The 20,776-nt window shown below is 48.7% G+C and overlaps 1 protein-coding gene across 5 annotated transcripts in view; it reads left to right on the top strand.

The window, feature by feature from the left end:
- The first annotated feature begins 2,728 nt into the window (after window positions 1-2,728).
- The window catches only part of Slc13a5 (solute carrier family 13 member 5), a 34,371-nt gene continuing 16,323 nt past the window's right edge, over window positions 2,729-20,776 (top strand). For 2 of the 5 annotated variants that reach the window (XM_013152304.3, XM_023565009.2), the window contains exons 1-6: window positions 4,555-5,066; window positions 13,340-13,468; window positions 13,722-13,858; window positions 14,508-14,695; window positions 15,924-16,092; window positions 17,599-17,721. In XM_013152304.3, the coding sequence (XP_013007758.2) occupies window positions 4,761-5,066; window positions 13,340-13,468; window positions 13,722-13,858; window positions 14,508-14,695; window positions 15,924-16,092; window positions 17,599-17,721 (1,052 nt within the window). In that variant the 5' untranslated portion in view covers window positions 4,555-4,760. Of the gene's footprint in view, window positions 3,000-3,070; window positions 3,481-4,554; window positions 5,067-13,339; window positions 13,469-13,721; window positions 13,859-14,507; window positions 14,696-15,923; window positions 16,093-17,598; window positions 17,722-20,776 lie in introns of those variants that run through there. The other 3 variants (XM_003469639.5, XM_005003536.4, XM_013152301.3) reach the window with 3 other exon arrangements.

Below are 20,776 nucleotides of genomic sequence, written 5' to 3'. Positions count from 1 at the left end.
TTAAAAAAGAGCCATATTACATCAATAAAAATTGTAGTGATGCAACATAATTTGTGCATTTTATGATGTTGTCAATATCATATATGAAGTAATGGTATAGCATATACTACAGGAAGATAGCAGATGCAATTTCTCAAGTATAATCCTTCACTTGTCATAATATAATACATTTTTCTACTTTTCTATTTTTATGGATTCATTCCAGGAGTTAATGATCACTTCAGTTAGCGAGTTTCATCCTCACTGATGTCTAATAGCAACTCCTCTGCCCACCCATCATTCTCCAGAGTCGTCTTGACTGTACTGACTCTTTGCTAATCTGCTTGAACTTCAGGCTTGCTGAATAAAAATCCTGTTAGAATTTTAATTGGAATTAGATTGAATTTATAGGTTGAGAAGGATGGATACTTCTACAATGACATTTGGTTGTTCTATCCATGAACTTGGTACAATATCTCCATTCAGCTTTTGGTTATTGTCATACTCACTAGTTTCTAGTATCCATGGACGATCTTGAGTGCTTCTTTCTTGCTTTCTGACTGTTCTTCACTGCTATCTAGCAAATTTTCGCTTAGCCTTGAAGTGTCAACCCATAAGCAATTTCCTCTGTGAAACCTGCCTCTACTGCTTTAGGCAGATTTGGAGCAGCCTGCTTCCAAGGTCCCTGCCGGCCACAGTACGTTGCATGCAATTGTAGAGCAAATCCTTACTGATGGACACCTAAATCCAAAGCACTGTTTAGCATTCTCTGCACACTAATAACTCATAGAGTCTTGAAAGCAAACACCTGAAAGTTGGTTCTATTCTCTTAGAGAACAAATGAGGTTAGAGGACTCAGGATAGGATGAGACAGTCCAAGATGTGTCTCTGGGTAGTCCAGCTGTGAGGCAGATGCTCTTTGTTATTATGCTTTCCCTTAAAGCAGTTGTGTTATGTATTGAAATGGTTTATTTGTGCTCATTTACACGTCCCAGAGAAAATGTTTTAAGTGCACACTTCAAGTCAGGCACAGCAAAAATGCAGTATAATGTGCAATATAAATAAAATCAATGTTAAATGAAAATCAGATCAACAAATGTATAACTACAAATTGTGCTAAAATGTGCTGGGAGAATGGGGGTGGGTAGGTAAGGGTCATACAAATTAAAATTGCAAAACAAGCCAAACCTGGAGATGCATACTTGTAATCACAGCAGGCAGGAGGCTGAAACAGGGGGATCGAAGGGAGTTCCAGGCCACACTGGGCTACATGGTGAGATCTAGTCTCAAAACAAACAACCAACAACAACAATAAAGGACACAAAAAGAAAATGCAGGAGGGACTTGGGACAATACGTGTGTCGTTGGGTGTAAGTCACAGGAAAGGTCATGAAGTTGATTTAAGCCGTGTTGAGTTTTAGGGTCTGAGACACAAAGAAGCTGGAAATACAGTTGTCCTTCCCTTCAGTGTGTTAATATAGGTGAAATATAATGCAGTTTCTTGGATGTCAAATGTGTCACGTTTGCAGTCCCACAACCTTGAGAAATGAAGTCTTGAGCCAAAAGATGAAATTAGGAGACTTCTATTGGAAATAAGTAGAGAAGATTGGTCCCTGGATTTCAGGGAGGGGTCTCAAATGGGGTATCTGCCAAGGTAATTTATACAGCAAAGGCACAATGAGGGTGCGACAGGGGTCAAACTACAAGTACAGCTGCTTTGTTAATGTTGATCAAGTAGGAAAGCAGGTCACATAGCAAGGGTGCAGTGAAAGAACAAAGCGATTTTCAGGAAGGGGTGGGTCTAGATGCTCTGATCACCCTGCTGGTGACTGGTGGTTATCTAGACTTAATGGGCCGAGTGGGGCTAATTATGATGTAACCTCAAGTGATTATTCCTTAGGGTGGCATGCATCTCTATCTTGAGGACTGACCTTTAATGTGCCTCCAGTCACAATTTTGATGCCCATGTTTTCCCCCTATGATTCCTTGAGGGTCCAGTCCATCTTTTTAATTTCTAACTTAGCTGCCTATAGCAGTGGTGTTGGTAGGGCTACCGGTTCAAGGACTCCCAGGAATACCAAAATCTGTGGGTGTTCAAGTCCCTTATAAAACAGCTTCATATATAACCGATGCAACCCTCCCTACATTTAATCTGCGTTACTTGTAATACCTAATTCAAAATAAACGCTATGCAAATATACTTTATTGCGTAAGGGGTAATGATAAGGGGGGAAAAGTCTGTGTTCAGTGCAGAAGTAACTGTGTAGGCCTAGCTACGGGATACATGTCAGCAACAAGGTAACATTTTGATGGCAGGAGGGCTGACCTGTGGAAATTTGGGGCTCGGGCATGGGGCATACAATCACTAAGAAGCGGGCTGTGGTTACACCGTGTATATGAAAAAGACTTCTCGAAATAAAGCTGTGGAATAAGACAGAAGACCAGCAGGGAAAAAGGAAGAAAGTAATAGTGGCCCTGTCTTGACACCAAATAAGTCTCAGCGGAGAACAGGTGCTCAGTACAGTTTTGGCTGCTGGGCTGAATGGAGTGGTGGCCCTCAGGATGAGTGCATGACCGGCTCTCTCAGAGCAGCCTCCAATCCCCTTTCCCTGTAGACTCGTCCCCTCCTCAGAAGGCAGAGCCTCTTGTTTAGAGCCTGCAGCGGAGCCGAGCGGCAGCTCGTGCAGCAAGCGCGGCCAGGAGGGGGCAGGCTGCGCACGTCCGCGGGAGGACAGAGCGGTCCAGACCCGGAAGGAGGGGTCCTGGCCTCACTAGCCCGCCGGCCCGGAGGACCCAGGACGCCCTGGGCGGGCGCGCCGGGCGGCAGAGGCGAGCACAGGAAAAGCCAGAGCAGCCCACGGGAAGGGAGCACAGTCGTCGCTCTTTGAGCACCTCGCAGGGGCCGAGGTGGTTACAGAAGTGAGGGATGAAAGGGAGAGAGGTTCGGGAGATGGAACCAGGACACCCAGAGGCCGGCGGACACGTCCCCCCGGGGCCACTCCAGAGCCTGGAAAGAGCAGGTGAGGACGCGGGCGCGGTCTGCACCCCCAAGCAGGCACAACCAACAACCCCAGACCTCGCTGGGCAGCCCCGGGATGGGGCGCTGTGTCCGGGCAGTCCGGGAAAGGCTCGGAGAGTCGTGAGGGGCTGGGGTCGCGGCCGCCCCGGGACTGCTCGGAAGCTCCGGGCCGCGAACGCCTCCCTCGGCCGCGGGGTGGCGGGGCATGGGGCAGGCGCGTCCCACCGACCAAGGGGTGGCCCCGCCCCGGGCCGCAGGGAGGCCCGCCGTGGGGGGCGGGGTTGTCGCCACCCCTAACCCATAGGACCGCGGCCCCGGCTTAAATCGCGGAGCGCTCGCTGCCCCTCGCTCTTGCGTCCCGCTAGCCTCGCTCCCGCGCCATGGCCTCGGCGCTGAGCTACGTCTCCAAGTTCAAGTCCTTCGCGATCCTGTTCGCCAGCCCGCTCCTGCTGCTGCCGCTCATCATTCTGATCCCCGCCAAGGTCAGTTGCTTCTCAGGGCAGCCCAGTGTCCAGTAACGGGCACGAAACTCAGAGCGCCGAGCTGGAACGCACGGATTCCCCGGCGGGGACAGATTCCCTGGGGCGCGCGCACTCAGCATCTGCAGGTGCCCAATGGGAGGTGCCCTGCAGATAATTCCAACAGCACGGAGACCCAAGGGTGCACCCCCCCCCGGGGGGTTGCGGATTCCAGGGCCCAAGCACAGAGACCTGGATGTAAGTGCAGAGTTTAACTACACAACCCTGGTGACAGGCTTAGCCTCTGACCCAGAATCCACCAGCCTGCAGAACCGCCGGCCTAAAGCCCCAAGATTCCGCTCAGGCCAGCGCTCCTCTTTCCCTCACTCTTTTATGAGTAAATGAGCTCTGTCCAGTTGTAGGTGGCTTCTGACCTCAGTCAGGAACCTAAACGAAAAGATCATCATCCGAGTAGATCCTGAGTTCTACTTTCATCACGCTGTGGCCTTCCCTATCCACATTTGTGTCTGTCTGTCTGTCTGTCTGTCCGTCTGCCTGTCTGTCCGTCTGCCTGTCTTTCTCCGAACAGGGTCTCTCTGTGCAGTTCAGGCCAACCTCGAACTCATGGCAGCCCTCCTGCTTCAGCCTCCTAAATGCTGGGATCACAAGCACCACCACCCCAGCTCCCATCCGCATTTGTTTCCTTCTCAGACAGAGATCAGCAAAGTCACATCTGAGTCAAAGTCCTGTCCTAGATCGAGTGGCAGGGAAGGGTTGATCTGCTTTGCCCACTGCCTGTTGCTGGTTGGAGGAGGAGCACGTTTCCAGAGCTCACGCCTTGGGTGGCATGGCCCAGAGCTGCTAGGAAGCTGTATCCCATGCCCTGGCCTCCTAGCCTTCCTGGGAGGGAGAGACAGAATGAATGGCCTTGGCCACAGGGTGGGGGCGGAGCGGGCGCCCTGGCTCAGGCTCCTTGTACTGTGCACAGCCCGCTTGGCAGAAGCCTGAGCCCTTTGAAGCCTTTTGTGGCTGCTGGCTGCTCCTTCCTCCTTCCCTCTTTCAGCCCTTTCACTCAGCCCAGACAGGAAACCTCCGGCTCCCTTCTTCCCTCCCCGAGCAGGTTTAGGAGACAGAGGAACTCTTGAGGGCTTGTCCAGAGCCCTCCGGAGAGGGATACTCTGAGTTCTGGAAAGTCAGCCCGAGAGGAGAAGCGACTTCCACCATCTGCTCAGGCTGTGATCAGCACTAAGTCCCTGTGCTCTCTGGACCTTGGTACAGGGGGATGTTTGGGAGTCAGAGGGATTATGATGATCCTAAAATGGGAAAGGTGGAATGAGGAAGAGCCCTGGGGTGAACAGGGCAGAGGCTCTGGATCCCAATGTAGAGGCTCCTCAGGTGCCATCCCATCAGCCAGAGCCCTCATTCCTCTGGAGAAAGCTGTCTGGGGCCACTACTGTCTGAGGCAGGGAGCCAGGCAGGAGAGCTGTGCTCTGAGCTCCGAGGGCAGGGAGAGAGACTCCCTGAATAATTACAGGCCCTTGGTTCACCTTCCTGCTCCGGGCAGTGTAACTGAGACCCTGCTCCCACTGGGCACACTCACCCAGGCACAGGTGAGTCCTGGGCTGGCACCTGGTGCAGAAGTGTGCTTGTGTGTGTGTGTGGGGGGGGGCACCAAGCTTCTAGCCCAGGGAGAGGAGAGTCCTTCCAGAGGCTGCATTGTGGTGCTTCTTTCTCCAGTTAGATCAGATGCCTGGGTTCCTGCTTTCCTGTTTTCTTCCTTGGTGCTCCTTTTATGTGACCCCTGAGGACCTCCCTGACCCCACCCTCCACTCCACCCCCAGGGCAGTTGTGTGAGGAAATCCAGAGGTTCACCACAGGCAGAGGCGAAGATGTCAGTGGGACCCAGGCAGCCTGGACAGCATTACCTCTGCCTAGTAATGCTCAGGGCATAATGACCTCAGCCACCACCTGCCTTCCACCTCAGGCTTTCTTTTTTCCTTTCTCTCTTCCACCTTGCTTGTGTCCTGATCTCATCTCTGCTTCAATTATTCTACCCTTTTTATGATCCATTTTATGAAATCACTTAAATAAAATAAGCAATAGGTATTTTTTAGTACATGTGTGTAGTATATAAAGTTTACATTTTAAAAAAAAATTTTTGTCTTTTTGAGACAGGGTCTCTCTATGCAGTTCAAGCTGGCCTTGAACCCACTTTGTAGCCCAGGCTGACCTTGAACACTCAGTGATCCTCCTGCCTCAGCCTCCTGAGTGCTGGGATTACAGGAGTGAGCCACCACGCCTGGCAAAGTTTACACCTGTTGTGGGGAATTAGTCCATGTACATAACACATCTTAGTTCATTTTCTCATTCCTTCGCTTTCCTCCCAACCCATCTCTTGATTCCCTTCCTTACTTTTTGGTACATGTTTGCAGTGCAGTGTTTCTGTTCCTTGTGTGTGGTTTGTACATGTGCATGACAAATCTTAATTCTTTTTATCCCATGTTCTTCCCTCCTTTCGCCTCTGTCTCTTCCCTTTACCCTTTGAGGAAGATCTGCTGTGTCTCTCTACTTCCTATTATCTATCTTTTGTTTTGTTATCTTTTATTTTGTTCATCTAAGAGAAACCATGAGGTATTTGTGCTTTGTGATGGATTTACTTAGTGCTATAGTCTCAAGCTGTATCCATTTTGCTACAAATGACCCAGGTTTATTCTTCTTTATTGCAAGATAGTACTCTATTGTGTATAAACACCACCTTTCCTTACCATCACTTGTGCATGGACAGGGCATATAGGCCACTCCAAGGCTCAGCTGTTATTAATTGTGCCGCTGTAAACACGGGTGCGCACGCACCCCTGTAGAATGATGTCTCTAACTCCTTCAGATGCTGAGAAGGGGCAGAGCCAGGTCAAATGCAGCTGCTAGTTTCAGGCTCGTGAGGCTTCTCCACACTGCTGTCCACAGTGGTTGTCCTAGGCTGTACTCTCACCAGCAACGTGGAAATGTTCCTTTCTCCCTGCGGCTTCTCCAGCATTTGTTATTGTTTGATTTCTTGGAGATGGCCATTCTTTTTGGGGTGAGATACCACCTCAGGGTAATTTTAATTTGCATTTCTCTAAATGGCCAGCGATGAGCATTTCTTCATGTGTTTATTGTCCATTTATTCTTCTGTAAGGTGTCCGTTCATTTCTCTTGGCCAATTTTTGATTGCATTTTTTATTTTGATTCAGGTTTTGCTTTCTTTGTATATTTTACATATGAGTCCTCTGCCTGACGAATCACCAGTAGAAATTTTTTCCCCTTCAGCAAGTTGTGTTTTTATTTTGTTGGCAGTTTCTTTTGCTGTGCAGAAGGTTTTTAAATGGATATGACCCTGTTTGTTGAGACAGGGTCTCACTATGTAGTTCAGGCTAGTTTTGAACTCTCTATGTCTTTCTAAGGTGGCCTGAAATTTGCAGTAATCCTCCTGCCTCCGCCTCATGAGTGCTGGGATTACAGGCGTGCACCACCACAGCTGGCCAAGAGTTTTTCCTATTTTATCTTCCAGCAGGTTAACTGTTTTTATTTTAACAGTTAATTCTTTGATCTACTTCGATTTTAGTGGATGGTCGGTTTTCCCAGCACTATTTTATTTTATTCTCTGTCTCTCTGTCTGTGTGTGTGTGTGTGTGTGTGTGTGTGTGTGTGTTTTGAGACAGTGCAGGCTGACTGTGAACTCCTTAGTGACCCAGGCTGACCTGGAATTCACAGTAATCCTCCTGCCTCAGCCTCCCAAGTCCTGTGATTACAGGTGTGTGTCACCATCCCTGACTTCTTCAGTGTTTCTGTCGTGAAAGGATGTCAAATCTTGTTAAAGGCCTTTCTCTGTGTACTAATGTCATTGTGTGGTGTTGCCCTTGTTCTGTTTATGCGAGGTACCCCGTTTACTGATTTATGTGTGCTGGACTGCCCTTGTATCCCTGGGACACTTCTTTGTGGTGTACGTTCTCTGATTATTCTTTGCATTCTGTTTGCCAATATCTCGTTGAGGAATTTTGTATCCGTATTCATTAGAGAGATCGGTCTGTAGTTTTCTTTTTGGTTGATTCTTGTCTGGCTTTGGAGTCAGGGTAACGGTAACTTCCAGGAATGACTTCAGGAATATTCCTTCCCCTGTCATTTCATCAGAAAGCTGGATGTTAGAGCTTCACTGAAGTTTTTGTAGAGTTCAGTCATGAACCCATCCAGACCCAGGCTTTTCTTAGTTGGTAGGTTATTTATAACTCTTGCAATTTCATTGATATTGAATTACTCAGAGTTTTTAAATAGTCTTGGTTTTCTGGGTGTGGTGGCTCACACCTGTAATCTCAGCACTCTGGAGCCTGAGGGAGGGGGATTGCCTCAAGTTCAAGGCCAGCCTGGGCTACAAAGTGAGTTCAAGGCCAGCCGGAACTTTATAGTGAAATCCTGTCTCAAAAAGACAAAAACAATTCTTGGTTCATTTTTGGTAATTCATAAATATTTATCTATAATAATGCTTTTTATTTCAGCAGTGCCTGTTGTGATTTCACCTTTTTCACGTCTAACTGTGTAGATTTGAGTCTTCTTTCTGTTTTTGGTTAGATTGGCTAAAGGATTATCTATTTTTTCTTTCTTTCTTTCTTTCTTTCTTTCAACTCTTTGATTTTTGATTCTTTGTATTTTTTTGTCTCAGTTTTATTGAAGTCTGCTCTGGTCTTGGTAATTTCTTTCCTTGCCAGCCTTGGATTTCAGCTGCTCTTGTTTTTCCAGGGCCTCGAGGTGCACTGTTAGGCGGTGTGGGTTGGCTCTGTTTGTGCTGTGGGCTTTCACATCTCTAGATTTCCCTCTTAGGAGAGCTTTCATTAAGTCACATGCGTTCTGTTACGTTGTACCGGCATTATCATTTAGTCCTAGAACTGTCTTATTTGTTCCTTGATTTCAATACATTGTGTCGTTGCTTGTTTTCTGAGACAGGGTCTCACTATGTAATTCAGGCTGGCCTTAAACTCAGTTTGTAGAAAAAAAACTCACTTTGTAGACCAGAGTGACCTTAACATGCAGTGATCCTCCTGCCTCAGCCTCAATTTCCGGGATTACAGGTGTGCACCATCATGCCCAGCTCTTCTGTAATCTTAGTTAAGAGTATGTTGCTTAGTTTTCATGTGTTTGCCTAATTTTTGAGTTTTCTTTTGTCATCGATTTCTAACTTTATTGTGCCCAGCAGGATTCTGAAGCTTTAATACACTTTTCCAGGGAGACTTTGGGAAATGTGGACAATTTTTAGGGGAATTTGTGATTTTGAAGAGACATACAATGCCTGAGGACAAAATCCATTTGGCCTAAAGAACAGACAATGGATTAGAAATGATTCTCTTTGTATTATAGGTAGCTAGTTAGATAGACATTAATATACAGTCAGAGAGGAACTAGGCTTTCAGAGGAGACTGCAGAAAAGATAAAGTCTTCAGAAGAGAGGCTGGAGGCACATCTGAAGAATGTAAGACCTCAAGATGATGTCATGTTGGCCACCTCACATGCCTCTTAGGGATAATAGAAATTTGAGATTACCGTGTAATTAGTATCATCTAGTCCGTTAAGTCTAGAAGTACGTCATACACACTGGTGGGGAACCAAAACATCTGAATGCGTGCTTTTCCCAAAATGTTTCTGTTTTAAGTCACAGGTGGCCAAGGTTAATGGTGCCAGCCATTTGCCCTTGCTGTGAGCCTTGCCTTCCTATTAGGTCAGTGTTAGCTAAGTGGCTATGCTTGTGATCTTACGGAGTGATTACATTTTGACTCACGTTATACCACCTTATGATTTTGCTCTATAAAGTGTCCCTGGGAAGATGGCCTTTGTGGCAGCCCGCTTTTGAGACTCCTGTTTCTCAGGAGCTGTGTCTCGATAAAAACTTTTCCTACTCTTAACTTTCCTTGTTCCTTAAAATTCATCCTTCAATGTTACAGGGACATAAACTAGGCAGCTCTGAGACCTGGCATGGTTGAAAGTTATGTGTGTCCTATATACCATTTGGAATACTGAGTGGGACCAAACTAGGGGACAAGGTTTGTGGTAAACGTCTATCCAGTGTGACGACAGACTGCAGTCTTCCTTACTGTGATGCCCGTCAGTTACTGCACATTCAGTGAAGGAGCCAGAGGTCGGTGTTCCTTGCAAGGTGGGGCAAGGATTTAAGCAGATCCAGAGGTGACTGAGTAGTCACAGCGTCCACTACCAGCTGCTGTTCTCTGAATTCCTTTAATTTAAAATATCTAGCATGCCAGGGCACCATGTTTTGGGATTACCATCCCTAGACTCCTTCCATTCTTCTCTCCTCCACACAGCACATGTTCTGGCGACTTCTCTCTGCTGCTATAACTGCAGAGGTTGCTGCTGGCATCTCCGGAGAGGAGAGCGAGGGTGCTTTGAACACTCCACAGTACCAAGGACAAGACGGTCCCCACAGCGGAGGATCCCCTAACTCCAGACGTGAATGTGTCAGGGACTTAGGCAACATGGAGGTGTCCTGAGTTTTTTGTGAGGTTCTCAAAAAGATTTATTTAAAAAAATTTTTAAAAAATGTATTTACTTGTTTTTGTAGTACTAGGAGATGAATCCAGGGCCTGAAACATTGTAGGCAAGCACTGTGCCACTGAGCTACACCCCAGCCTGAAATATTTATTTTTTTACAATTGTTAACACAATTGAGATGAAGAATATCTCTGTGTTGATGTAGTGTCTTACAAGTCTGACCCTGCTCTTGAGTAAGGATGGACAACGAGAGAGAGCAAGAGCGAGCTCTCAGCATCGTGGTCCTAGCCTGCTCCTTTGCCTTTTTTGCTAAGAACTTGCAGAGCATCTTCTGGAAGTGTTGCCCCTGTGCGGGCTGCTGAGGGTAAAGTCAGTCTACAAACACTATTTGTATTTTAAAGTCACATATGGGAGGTGGTGCTGGTGAGGTAGGGTAGAAGAAATAAAAACCAGGTGGGAAGGAAACAAGGACACAGAGATATCAAAAATTATTCTTTTAAGACTTGCAAAAGAGGGGCTGGGGAGTTAGCCCAGTAGCATAAGCGCCTGCTTTGCAAGTGCACTGTCATGAGTTCGATCCCTGGTACCAAAAAATAAATAAAATAAAATAAAATAAAATAAACTCATTTTTAAAAAAGAATTGCAGAAGAAAAAGAAGAAGAATTGCAGTTTCAGGACACAAGCTCAGTTTATTTATTTACAATATTTATTTTTCTCTCTTTTTTTCTCCCTAAACATAGTAAACCTGGACAACTCCCTTTCACTTACAAATAGATTTTCCCATTTTCTTTTTACTTCCAAGGATCCTCTATTACCTGTGAATAAACCACCTTTACCCTTGTAAATTAGAATTTCCTAATGAGTGGACCATCACCTTATTATGGGTGGGCCACCCTCTTCCACCCACTAGACAAAGTTAAGACTATTGGTTTTCAATTCCACAGATTTTTACTCCCAAAAAAATCAAGATCCCAGGTCCCAACAGTGTATCTCATTTCTGAGCGCCCTGCACTCTGCTCTTGACCATGTCCTGTGTCTGTAAATTGCTAAAATGTAATTGTACTTGAAAGGAGAGATAGTTTTATTAAGTATGTTTGCTGTGTGAAACAGAATTAATAGTGGTGAGTAAGTTTAGGATAAAGGAAAATATTTAGGAACAAGGGGGAGGCTCATTCATAAACTGTCAGAAGTTATGCAACCATTTAGAGTGGAGAGCCAGTGTGTGGAGTTCATTCTGAAATAAGTTTATGAGACAACCCATTTTCATCTTTTGTATAAAATGTTGACACAATTTAAAAGCTTCGCTAGAGGAAGAATTGTGAACAATGGCTCGTGGAAATCCTAAATCGCCTCCAGGAGGATGGAGACAGTGGCTGGTCCTTTATCCAAAGTATGAAGGACTCTTGAGACCAGTGCCAAAGCCGGTTCTTGTAAGGGATGGAGGAGTACGGAGGGAGAGGGCCTTGTCCTCCTGAGAGTGGCCTCCAGGTGTGAAGCCCAGTGGGAATAGGATGGTAGATGACGGTGAAGTAGTAGCACGAGACTTCATCCTTATGCACTTTGGGTAAGGTGTGTGGCCCGTCATGACCTTGTGTCCTTACCTATAACAATTACTTCCAGTTCTTAGATTATAATTGTCAATGATCCTCGTTAAATGTTGCTCCAAGCCATTTTATTGTTTTGTTTTATGATGTTTTAACTAATAAAATTTCATTACAAGTCAAAGAAGAAAGAGGAAGAGATTAGATAGCAACTTTGTTGGTTTGGTGACAGGGAAACCTGGTTTGATTTTTGTTCAGTCTCTTGAGACCTGATGCAGAAGCCTGATCCAAAACAGTGACCTCTTAGGATTTCACTGTCACGAGATGAAGGCAGGAGTGGGAATGAAGCTTAAGAATGAGGAGCTAGGGGCTGGGGATTTAGCTCAGCGGCATAAGCGCCTGCCTTGCAAGCAGGCAGTCATGAGTTCGATTCCTGGTACCGATAAAAATGAAAAAAGACAAAAAAAAAATATATATATATATAAAAAAAGAATGAGGAGCTGGGCTGCGATTTAGCTCAGTGGCGTGAGCACTTGCCTGGGAAGCGCAAGGTTGAGACTTTAATCCCCCCAATCAATCAATAAATAAGTTCCAAAATAAAAAAGAATAAAGAGCTGGGAACTACAGGCCTTCCTGCCTGAGTTAACTGGTGAGGACCGCAATGAGTAGGCAGGCAGGGCCTGGATAACTCCTAAAGATGGTGGTAAGATTTTTGGTGAAACACTAAGCAGTCTAGGCAGGTTGGTGTTATCATCCACGTTTCATTAGGTGACAAGGCTGGGGCCAAATATTCAGGGCTTTCCCCGAGTCCTGCAGAGAGTGAGGGGCAGGGAAGCAAGTGCTTCCAGGGAACCCAGCCTTGTCTCACCCTAGAGCTAAGCTTCCACTGGCTAAGTGGTTAGAGGATGGGACCAGGCACCCGTATAATGTTAAAGGCAAACAGTAAAGCTGGAGGCCTTTCTAAGAGAGAGATGCCGACACATTCAGCACCACCATTCTAACACAGAGAGACAAAAACAGAGAGGCTGGGAAATAGTGCTCGTGATTTTCTGGGTGAGGTGGTTTATAGATGCATTTTGGGGATCAGGAGGACGTGGAGCAGCCGTGTGAGGAAGCAGGGAGGATGAGGTACTGGGAACACAGGGGCCCATCAGGGAATGTCTCCTGGGGGCCAACTTAAAAATAAGTGGGCCAGTAAGGCAGAGTGGCCACAGAGGGCAGAAGAAACCACATTCGGCTGGCTGTGGAAGGACAAAGAAGTGGGCCATCAGACTCATGGCAGGTCTGCACTTTTAAAAACAATCAGTACGAATTTCATGTAGCAATATGAAGAAATCACCGGAGTAGGATGTCGAGAAAAAGCAGTAAGGCTGAAAGGACTGCGCTTAATTTGCAAACGGAGAAGACCATCCTGCTCTGACAAATGACTTCGTGTAATTCTTAGAACAGATCATTCAAAACGGCACTTTCTTATCTTTCCCCCCTTGTCCTTTTCCTCTTCTGCCCCCTTTGCCTCCCCCATCATTCCTCTATTTCTTCCTCTTCTTTTTAATTTTATTCTTTATTTTTGAGAAGGGGGCAATCCGAAGCTTGAGAAGATGGGAGAACACACTGGGGAAGGAGGCAGGGTTGGCAGGCGTGGGGACAGGAGTCTCTGGGTCACAGATGCTGTGTCCACACTGGCCTGAACCTGGGGACCTGCCTGACTGGGGACACAGGACTCCCCCTGCTGGGGGTCCCTTCCAGCCGCCTCCTGACGATTTGAGGAGGGAGCAGGTGTGCCGGCCACCGACGCGGGGTTGTCTCTTCAGTTTGCCAGGTGTGCCTACGTCATCATCATCATGGCCATTTACTGGTGCACAGATGTCATCCCGGTGGCTGTGACCTCCCTCTTGCCCGTTTTGCTTTTTCCGCTCTTGCAGATACTGGACTCCAAAGAGGTGAGCAGACACGGGGTCCTGGCGACCTCCTCCTGGTTCTCCCAGAGACTCTTTCCTTTTCCAACCCCTCTCTGAGCTGTCTAGTACCCCACCTCCCCCAAACACACACATACCCTGGGATACCCCAGGAATGGAGACATGTAACTCCTAGCTGGCCCTGAAGTCAGCACTCGGTCTGTTAGTTCGTCTCAGGGGACTTGGGTGGCTCCAGGACCATGCGCCATGTGGTCAGGGCCTCCATGTTGCTCTCTAGGTGTGTGTGCAGTACATGAAGGACACCAACATGCTCTTCCTGGGCAGCCTCATCGTGGCAGTGGCTGTGGAGCGCTGGAACCTGCACAAGAGGATTGCACTGCGCACGCTGCTCTGGGTGGGGGCCAAGCCCGCACGGTACTTACGCCTCTCTTTCTGGCTGTGTGGTCTGTGTGGGCTCCAGGCTGGGAGAGGCGTGTGTGCACGCCAGCTGTCCTCTGGCGGGGAGGGTGGCCTGGCCGCAGCTTACCTGGATGTGGCGGCCCGTCCGTCCCTGGGTGGAGCATGTTCCAATCTTAGTTGGAGACTATATATATACCTCGTAGTTAAAATAGTTACACTACTAATTCCTCTTAGTTCATTGGAAAGGGAAGGTTTGTGCTAATATTGCTTGGACAGTTAAATGCCTATATCTTGTACTCTGAGCAACTAATTTAAAGATAACAATATGTAATATATTAACCATTGTCACTCTCTTACTCTTTTGAAAGTTTTTCTTCTCCTTCTCTTTCTCTTTCTTCTTCTTCCTCTTCAAAAAAAAAAAAAAGAGTCAGAGCTAAGTCTGGGGTATCAAGGTTTAGTAGCCAGCAGAGCAGACATCAGAAGTGTTTGTGAAATGGGAATGGAGGTAGGAAGGAAGGAGGAAGCCGGGCAAGCGGCTCAGTGCTCAAACTGAAATCGCCCATCAGAATCCTCAGCCTCCATTGGCTGGCAAGGGGTGGCCCCATGGAGACTGGACCTGAGGGGCTGGGGCCTCTGGGGCTCCTCCCCTCTGCTTCCTCTGCAGGCTGATGCTGGGCTTCATGGTGGTCACAGCCTTCCTGTCCATGTGGATCAGCAACACAGCCACCACAGCCATGATGGTGCCCATCGTAGAGGCTGTGCTGCAACAGATGGAAGCCACGAGCGTAGCCTCTGAGGCCAGCCTGGGTGCCTTAGAGCTGGTGGACAAGGGCAAGGCTGGACAGCTGCCAGGTGAGCCCGTGGCCAGGTACTAGGAAACAGTGGCACCTTCCCTCTGTGGCTAAATGTTCCTGTTCTTCCTCTCTATTTTCTGTACATTGTTTTAAAATATGAATAGAGAAAACACTTAGGAAATCCTGTCCTCGTAAATTTTAGGGGTATGATTATTGCAAAAATGTTTGATCTTTTAGAGCCAGGCGTGGTGGTGCATACCAGTAATCCCAAAACTTTCAGAGGCTGAAGCAGGAGGATTGCAAGTTTGAGTTTGGGCAATATATTGACTTAGCAAGACACTGTCTCAGAATGAACAATAAACAACAGGCTGTAGATATAGCTTAGTGCAAAGGCCCTGGGTTAGAAACACAACACTGCGCAAAAAAACCCTTTAGTAGAACTTAAAACATTGCTTATCCATTAGTAAGAGCTTATAATGAGGTTTCACCCTCAGCTCCTGCCAGTCACAGCAATCAGTTAAGGGCTCATTTAATTATTCAGTAGGGCATCTTTTGAACACCCACTGGGTGCCCCTTAACTCCTACTCATCCTGTGACCTTCAAGGAGGCCTCTTCTGACCTTGAGTAGATCAAATCCCTCTGTTCCACCCCCACAGATCTTGGGTTGGTGCCCCACTGATGCTTGCTTCTTGCTAGGTACAGAACCCAGGGAGTATAAGGTAGCTTAGTCCTCTTTGCCTTTTGCCTGTTCCCTTCCCATCCCAGGACCCCACACAAGGGGCACAGGACCCATGGCTGGCTGCTTGATTGCTAGACCCTAGGTGAGGTCTAGGGTTACAGAGCTGACCAGGAACAAATCAATCTCTGACTTATGGAGCCCAGTGGGTGGTATCAATAGGCCCCTTGCAAGAGTCTTCTGTCTGGGGAGGCCACCAGCTAGACACTTCAGAAGCTCAGGAGTGGAGAAACTTTGTTAGAAGAGGCATTTGACACATAGGGAGCAGCCTGAGCAGCAGCAAGGGCTCAGGACAGAGGGGACATGGGTCTTGTCTTAAGTTGCTGTGTGTGGCAGGAGCGTGGAGGTGCCCTATGCTAGCCATGGGCAGTGACTGTGGGCAGACGTACAGAGCCTGATTATGACTTTGCCTGGAGGCTGAGGAATGCACATGGCAGTTGCTGACAGGCTAGGGATGTCTCTGTCCTCCAGTTAGCAGCAGGGTCAGGAACTAGGACTTGCTGGGCTGCCCCCATGACTGGCTCAGCTAATGGTGTTGTGCCTACCACAGAGAACCAAGTGACTTTTGAAGACCCTGCCATGGAGAAGCAGGAAGACCGGAACCGGAAGAACATGTGCAAAGCTATGAATCTGTGTGTGTGCTATGCTGCCAGCATTGGGGGCACAGCCACCGTGACTGGGACAGGACCCAACGTGGTGCTGCTGGGCCAGATGAATGAGTGAGTCATTGTGCATCAGGGCGGCCGTAGGCTAGGCGCCGCAGGGAAGAGCCGGCAGGGGTAGATTGGACCCCATGCAGGCTCCATCAAGGTGGCCATAGGCTGGGCGCCACAGTGAGAGCCGGCAGGGGTAGACTGTTCGACATGCAGGCTCTGTGTCCCAACACCCCACTCAGAGGCATTCAAGGGAATGGGGACTTGATGTCAAGGAAGCTAATGGGAGAGGTTGCTTTGTGCCCTGGAGGGACCTCCACTTTCTCTGGGCTCAGAAACACTGGTCCAGACAGGGAATATAGATTCAACTCTGGGTTGAGTCAGGGAGACAACAATGCAGCATAGATGCCTGGGTTAGAATGTGTAGAAAATCAACATCTTTGCAAGAATCCCTCAAGCCTTTTGGCGCCCAACATTGGTTAATGGCTTGGGTCCAGGGATACTGGGTTCTGCAGATGGATGAAGGACTGGATTGGGTCACTTACGGCCTGGCTGCTCACTTACCACAGTCCCACTAACTGCCCCGGAGGGACTGTATTCTCCCCTGCAAGGCACCAGGAAAGTCACAGAGTTACCCTGGAATTTTCCAGCCCTGGGCACAAAGGGACCTTGGCCATGGGGATCCTATATCTGTGCTGGGTGGGTCTGGTACCTGAGAGTGAGAGAAGCCTGAGTCTGCCCTCAGGGTCTCAAGGTCTGTGGAGGGTGTGCATGCATGCGGGGAGGGAGCACAGCTGACCTGGTAAATAAGGGCCTTGAGGCCTGCACAAATGGAAGCAGTCAGAACAAAAATAAGGTGGTGAGTAGAGCTCTGGACGGGTGGGGGGACAGCGGGCCAGTGAGATGGGAAGCAGAAAGAATAGGCAGCTCAGCAGGGCAGAAATTCAAGGTTCAGCAGCCAGGCTGTTTTGATGCTGGAAGTATTCTCTGTAATGACATCTTTAAGGTTCTCCCTTAAATTCTTCTGAAGAAATCAGCCTGTCTGGTCTGAGTAGGAACATTGTGTATCTGCTTTGACATCCTTAGGCTTAAGGGGGCAGCGCTGGGATAACAGAGCCTGGGTTGGGAGGCAGGGCCTGGGGAACATCTTCCAGTTCCATCCTGGGATATTTCTGAGATTTTCTTTTCTAAGGGGGTACTTCCTTTGCAGAAACCCACATCGGGAGACCCTAAGGCATCTGTGGATCCCCTGAAGCTGTTGGCCAAATTATGTGTGCTTGTGTACAAGGCTGTATTTCTGAAGGATGGGCGATAAGTTTAATGAGATTTTCAGCAGGGTCTGGATCCACAGAAGGGTTGGTTGTTTGTGCCTCAGCTCATCTTGTGCCATGGCCATGTTCTGGGTCTACATTTGATTAGAGGACAATGTGGGTAGTGGAACTCGGGTAGCTGGACCCAGTGCGGATATAGCCTCTAACTGGACGCACCTCTCAGTGTCCCGCAAGCGCTCAGCTCCAGCCACAGGGCCCAGACTGCTTCCCGCAGCTCAGCATTCGGTGACTTTCCTTTCAGGCTGTTCCCTGACAGCAAAGATCTGGTCAACTTCGTGTCCTGGTTCGGCTTTGCCTTCCCCAACATGCTGCTGATGCTGATGCTCTCCTGGCTGTGGCTCCAGTGCACTTATATGAGATCCAGGTAAGTCTGCTCGGCTCCTCGAATGCGCTCTAACCACGCCACACCCTTTCAGAGAACCCTCCGCCTCCAGCCGGGTCTTCGCTTCAGGGGATTCCCACTCCCAGGACCCTGGGGTGCTCACTGTGCCTTGCACATGTTGTTCCCTCCTCCTGGCTGTTTCCTACCTTCTGGCCTGCCCTGCTCCCCAGCTGCTTTCCTGCTTTCCTGCTTTCCTGGCTGTCCCTTCCTCTGCTTGCCCTCACCTCCATCCCATCTCAGGAGAACTTGCCTTCTACTCCGAGCTGCCCCTAGGTACATCACAGCTCTAAGGCTATGCTACCCGCCTTCAGATTCCAGTGCCACTCTTGCGCTTGACTCTGAGCTCTGCTTGGACCTCTCTGACCCCTGTACCCAGCATGGCTCCCCATCAGGGAGAAAGAGCAAGAGTGCCATTAGTGTGCCTAACGCAATCAGAGATACACTTGTCCCCACGTGCCAAGTCAACACTACTGGACAAACTTCCCTTTGGTGGCGTGGGTCCAGGAGGCCAGGTCACAGCAGACTTCCGATACCGTCCCAATCAATGCAGAGCCAGAACTGCGCCCAGTGTCTTCGGGGTTCCCAGCAGTGTTCCGTCCTCTTCCCAGCACGCCATCAGGTTCAGCCAGAGTCACTCTTGACAGTGGCCAGACTCTGGACGGAAACCATGACATGTGGCTAACGCATTTCTTTTAATGCTATTTTAAAAGACATGAACGAGTCTGTGGCACAAAGATGGGAAGGACTGAACTGGGGGCTAAATGTGTCTGTGCTGGGCCTCACTTCATAGGGAGCTTGAGCCAAGTAAAGACAAGGGAGAGGATGAGCAATGGGGTGAAGGAGAAGTGCCCCTGGAAACCTGTGATTTAAAGGGAAAACGGTGTGTTTTCCTATCTTCCTGTGAAGAGGAGGAATCGTTTTGAAAATTGGTGAAAAAAGTCACTGGACAGGTTTGAGACAAAGCAATGATGTAATAGTAAAGGCAGCACCCTCTCATTGCCCACTGGCCTCCCGTCATTGCCCTCCTGCCCTTCTCCTGGGGGCACATCCCCCTTCACTGGATGGCACAATTTGGCTCTGACGACAGCTCTCGTCACTCTGCCCTCGAATCTGTGCCAGGCCCAAAGTCCTGCTCATTTACTGATGTCCCTCTGTCAGGAGACGGCCCAGAGCTACTTCAGGCAGGCATCTGTGTCTCTTCATAGACAACGGAAATCACAATGATCAATGCTTGTTGGTACATATGATATACCAGACGCTATTTCAAATGCCTTTATGAATCTCATTAACCTATACAATAACCTGTGATGCAGGGACTATTATTATTAGTGCCAATTTACGGCTGAGGCCAGACGAGGTGAAATGGCCCGTGGAGGGTGGTATGGGAGTAGAGGCCTGAGATTGGAATCCAGGCAGTTTACCTGCAGGGCCCGTGCTTTCCAACCACAGCCCTACATCCCCATGACCCTGAGTAGATCAAGGGTTACTGCCCTGAACAGCTTCACTGTCCAAGCATACCAGGTATCCGGAGCAGTAACTGTGGCCTAGGAGCTTCCCCAAAGCTTCAAGGGCCTGTGAGAAGAGGGAGCTGGCCTAGCATCAGGGTCACGAGAGTGCCATCAGCAGTGGAGCTAGATCCCGTGTTCTGAAAACCCAGATGAAAGCCTACAGCTGTGGTGCAGCCTCCAGCAGTCTCCTGGGCCGGAAGAGAGCCTACCAAGAACCTAGTGTGCTGCCCTGGAACTTGCAGGACCTGCTGGGCTGGAGGAGTGGAGCTGTTGCTCAGTCCAGCCCTTCCTGACCTGGTGCTCTAGCTCAAACATGGGGCAGGCACTGGGTCACAGGTAGCCCAGGTTCACTTCTGAATCTGGAAGGTGGAGGACAGATTGTTACACTCAGGATGGTGGCAGCAGTGCAGCAGCCTACAGCCTGGTGATCCCTGTCCACCTCTGTGGCCTCCAGGATCACATCACCAAGGTCTAAGAGAGCACGTTTCAGCCGAAGGAAGCCCTCACCTCTATCATCTGTCTTACTTTTCCTTGAATTCCTCATCTGGAGAAAAGTGTCAAAGTCTTGACCTTTAGTTTAATCCAGAAAAGTTGTCTCGCTACATTTATGGGCGACCTCCTAGGTCGTATTCATCCAAGAGGGCCATGGACATCGGCCCCCCAGGACTGTTAAACAAGATGTGAGATATTTCTGCTGGGCCGCAGCCAAGCATCACAGCCAGGCTCACTGCCAGAAAAAAGGATGAACGTTCTTATGAGCCTTCTTCCCTACCCCTCCCTGGTGTGGTGGACACGTGGGACCTGAGGATCTTTCTCTGCTCCTGGGCTTCTAGTATAGTCAGTCCAAATTCACTGCGATGCATCATGATAAAGGCTATTCTTCAAGGATGTGTTGGCTCTCATCCCAGCTCCAGGGCTCCCACACGCCAATTAGATCCTGCATCTTTTAACAACCCCGCAGTCACCAGATGAACTCAGACAGACACGAGAGTGAAAACACTTAGTGTAAGAGGGTGAGGAAGGGTGGTGGCACCGCTATGGGGAACCACATCAGAAGACTGAATACTCCACACAGCCTGCGGGTTTGCAGCCACTGTGGTGCTGAGACATGTCAGCACCATTCAGATTTTGGCTTCTAGGTGCGTGGCCCATGCTAGACAACCAGGAGTAATCCTGGAAACCTCAGGCTCATGTCTAAGATGACAGTGGCAGCAGTCAGTGGAGCCAATGATGGCAGAGAGTTCCCGTTGCATGAGAGCAGGGTCATCCCCATGCCCAACAATCTCATGACACAAGGCCTTGATCCTCGTGCAGCAAAGTCTGGCCAGCTGTACAGACCTGTGGTCCTATCACCAATACTTTTTTCCTGACCTCTGAGCTCCCAGGAGGCCATGTCCTGTCGTCCTGGTACCCAGTGCCACAGACCATGCTGTCACTGCTAGTGTAGCCCTCATGTTCTCAAAGGCAGTTGACATCCAGCCCTGGTATTGGGAACCAGCCCATATTCCATCAACCTGTCTTGTGAATTT

This window comes from Cavia porcellus, unplaced genomic scaffold (genome assembly GCF_034190915.1).
Source record: "Cavia porcellus strain 051 isolate PalLab524CR breed Dunkin Hartley unplaced genomic scaffold, mCavPor4.1 scaffold_6, whole genome shotgun sequence".
Lineage (NCBI taxonomy): Eukaryota > Metazoa > Chordata > Mammalia > Rodentia > Caviidae > Cavia > Cavia porcellus.
Note: the sequence above shows the minus strand (reverse complement) of the source record. Positions and strands in the feature narration are given on the sequence as shown.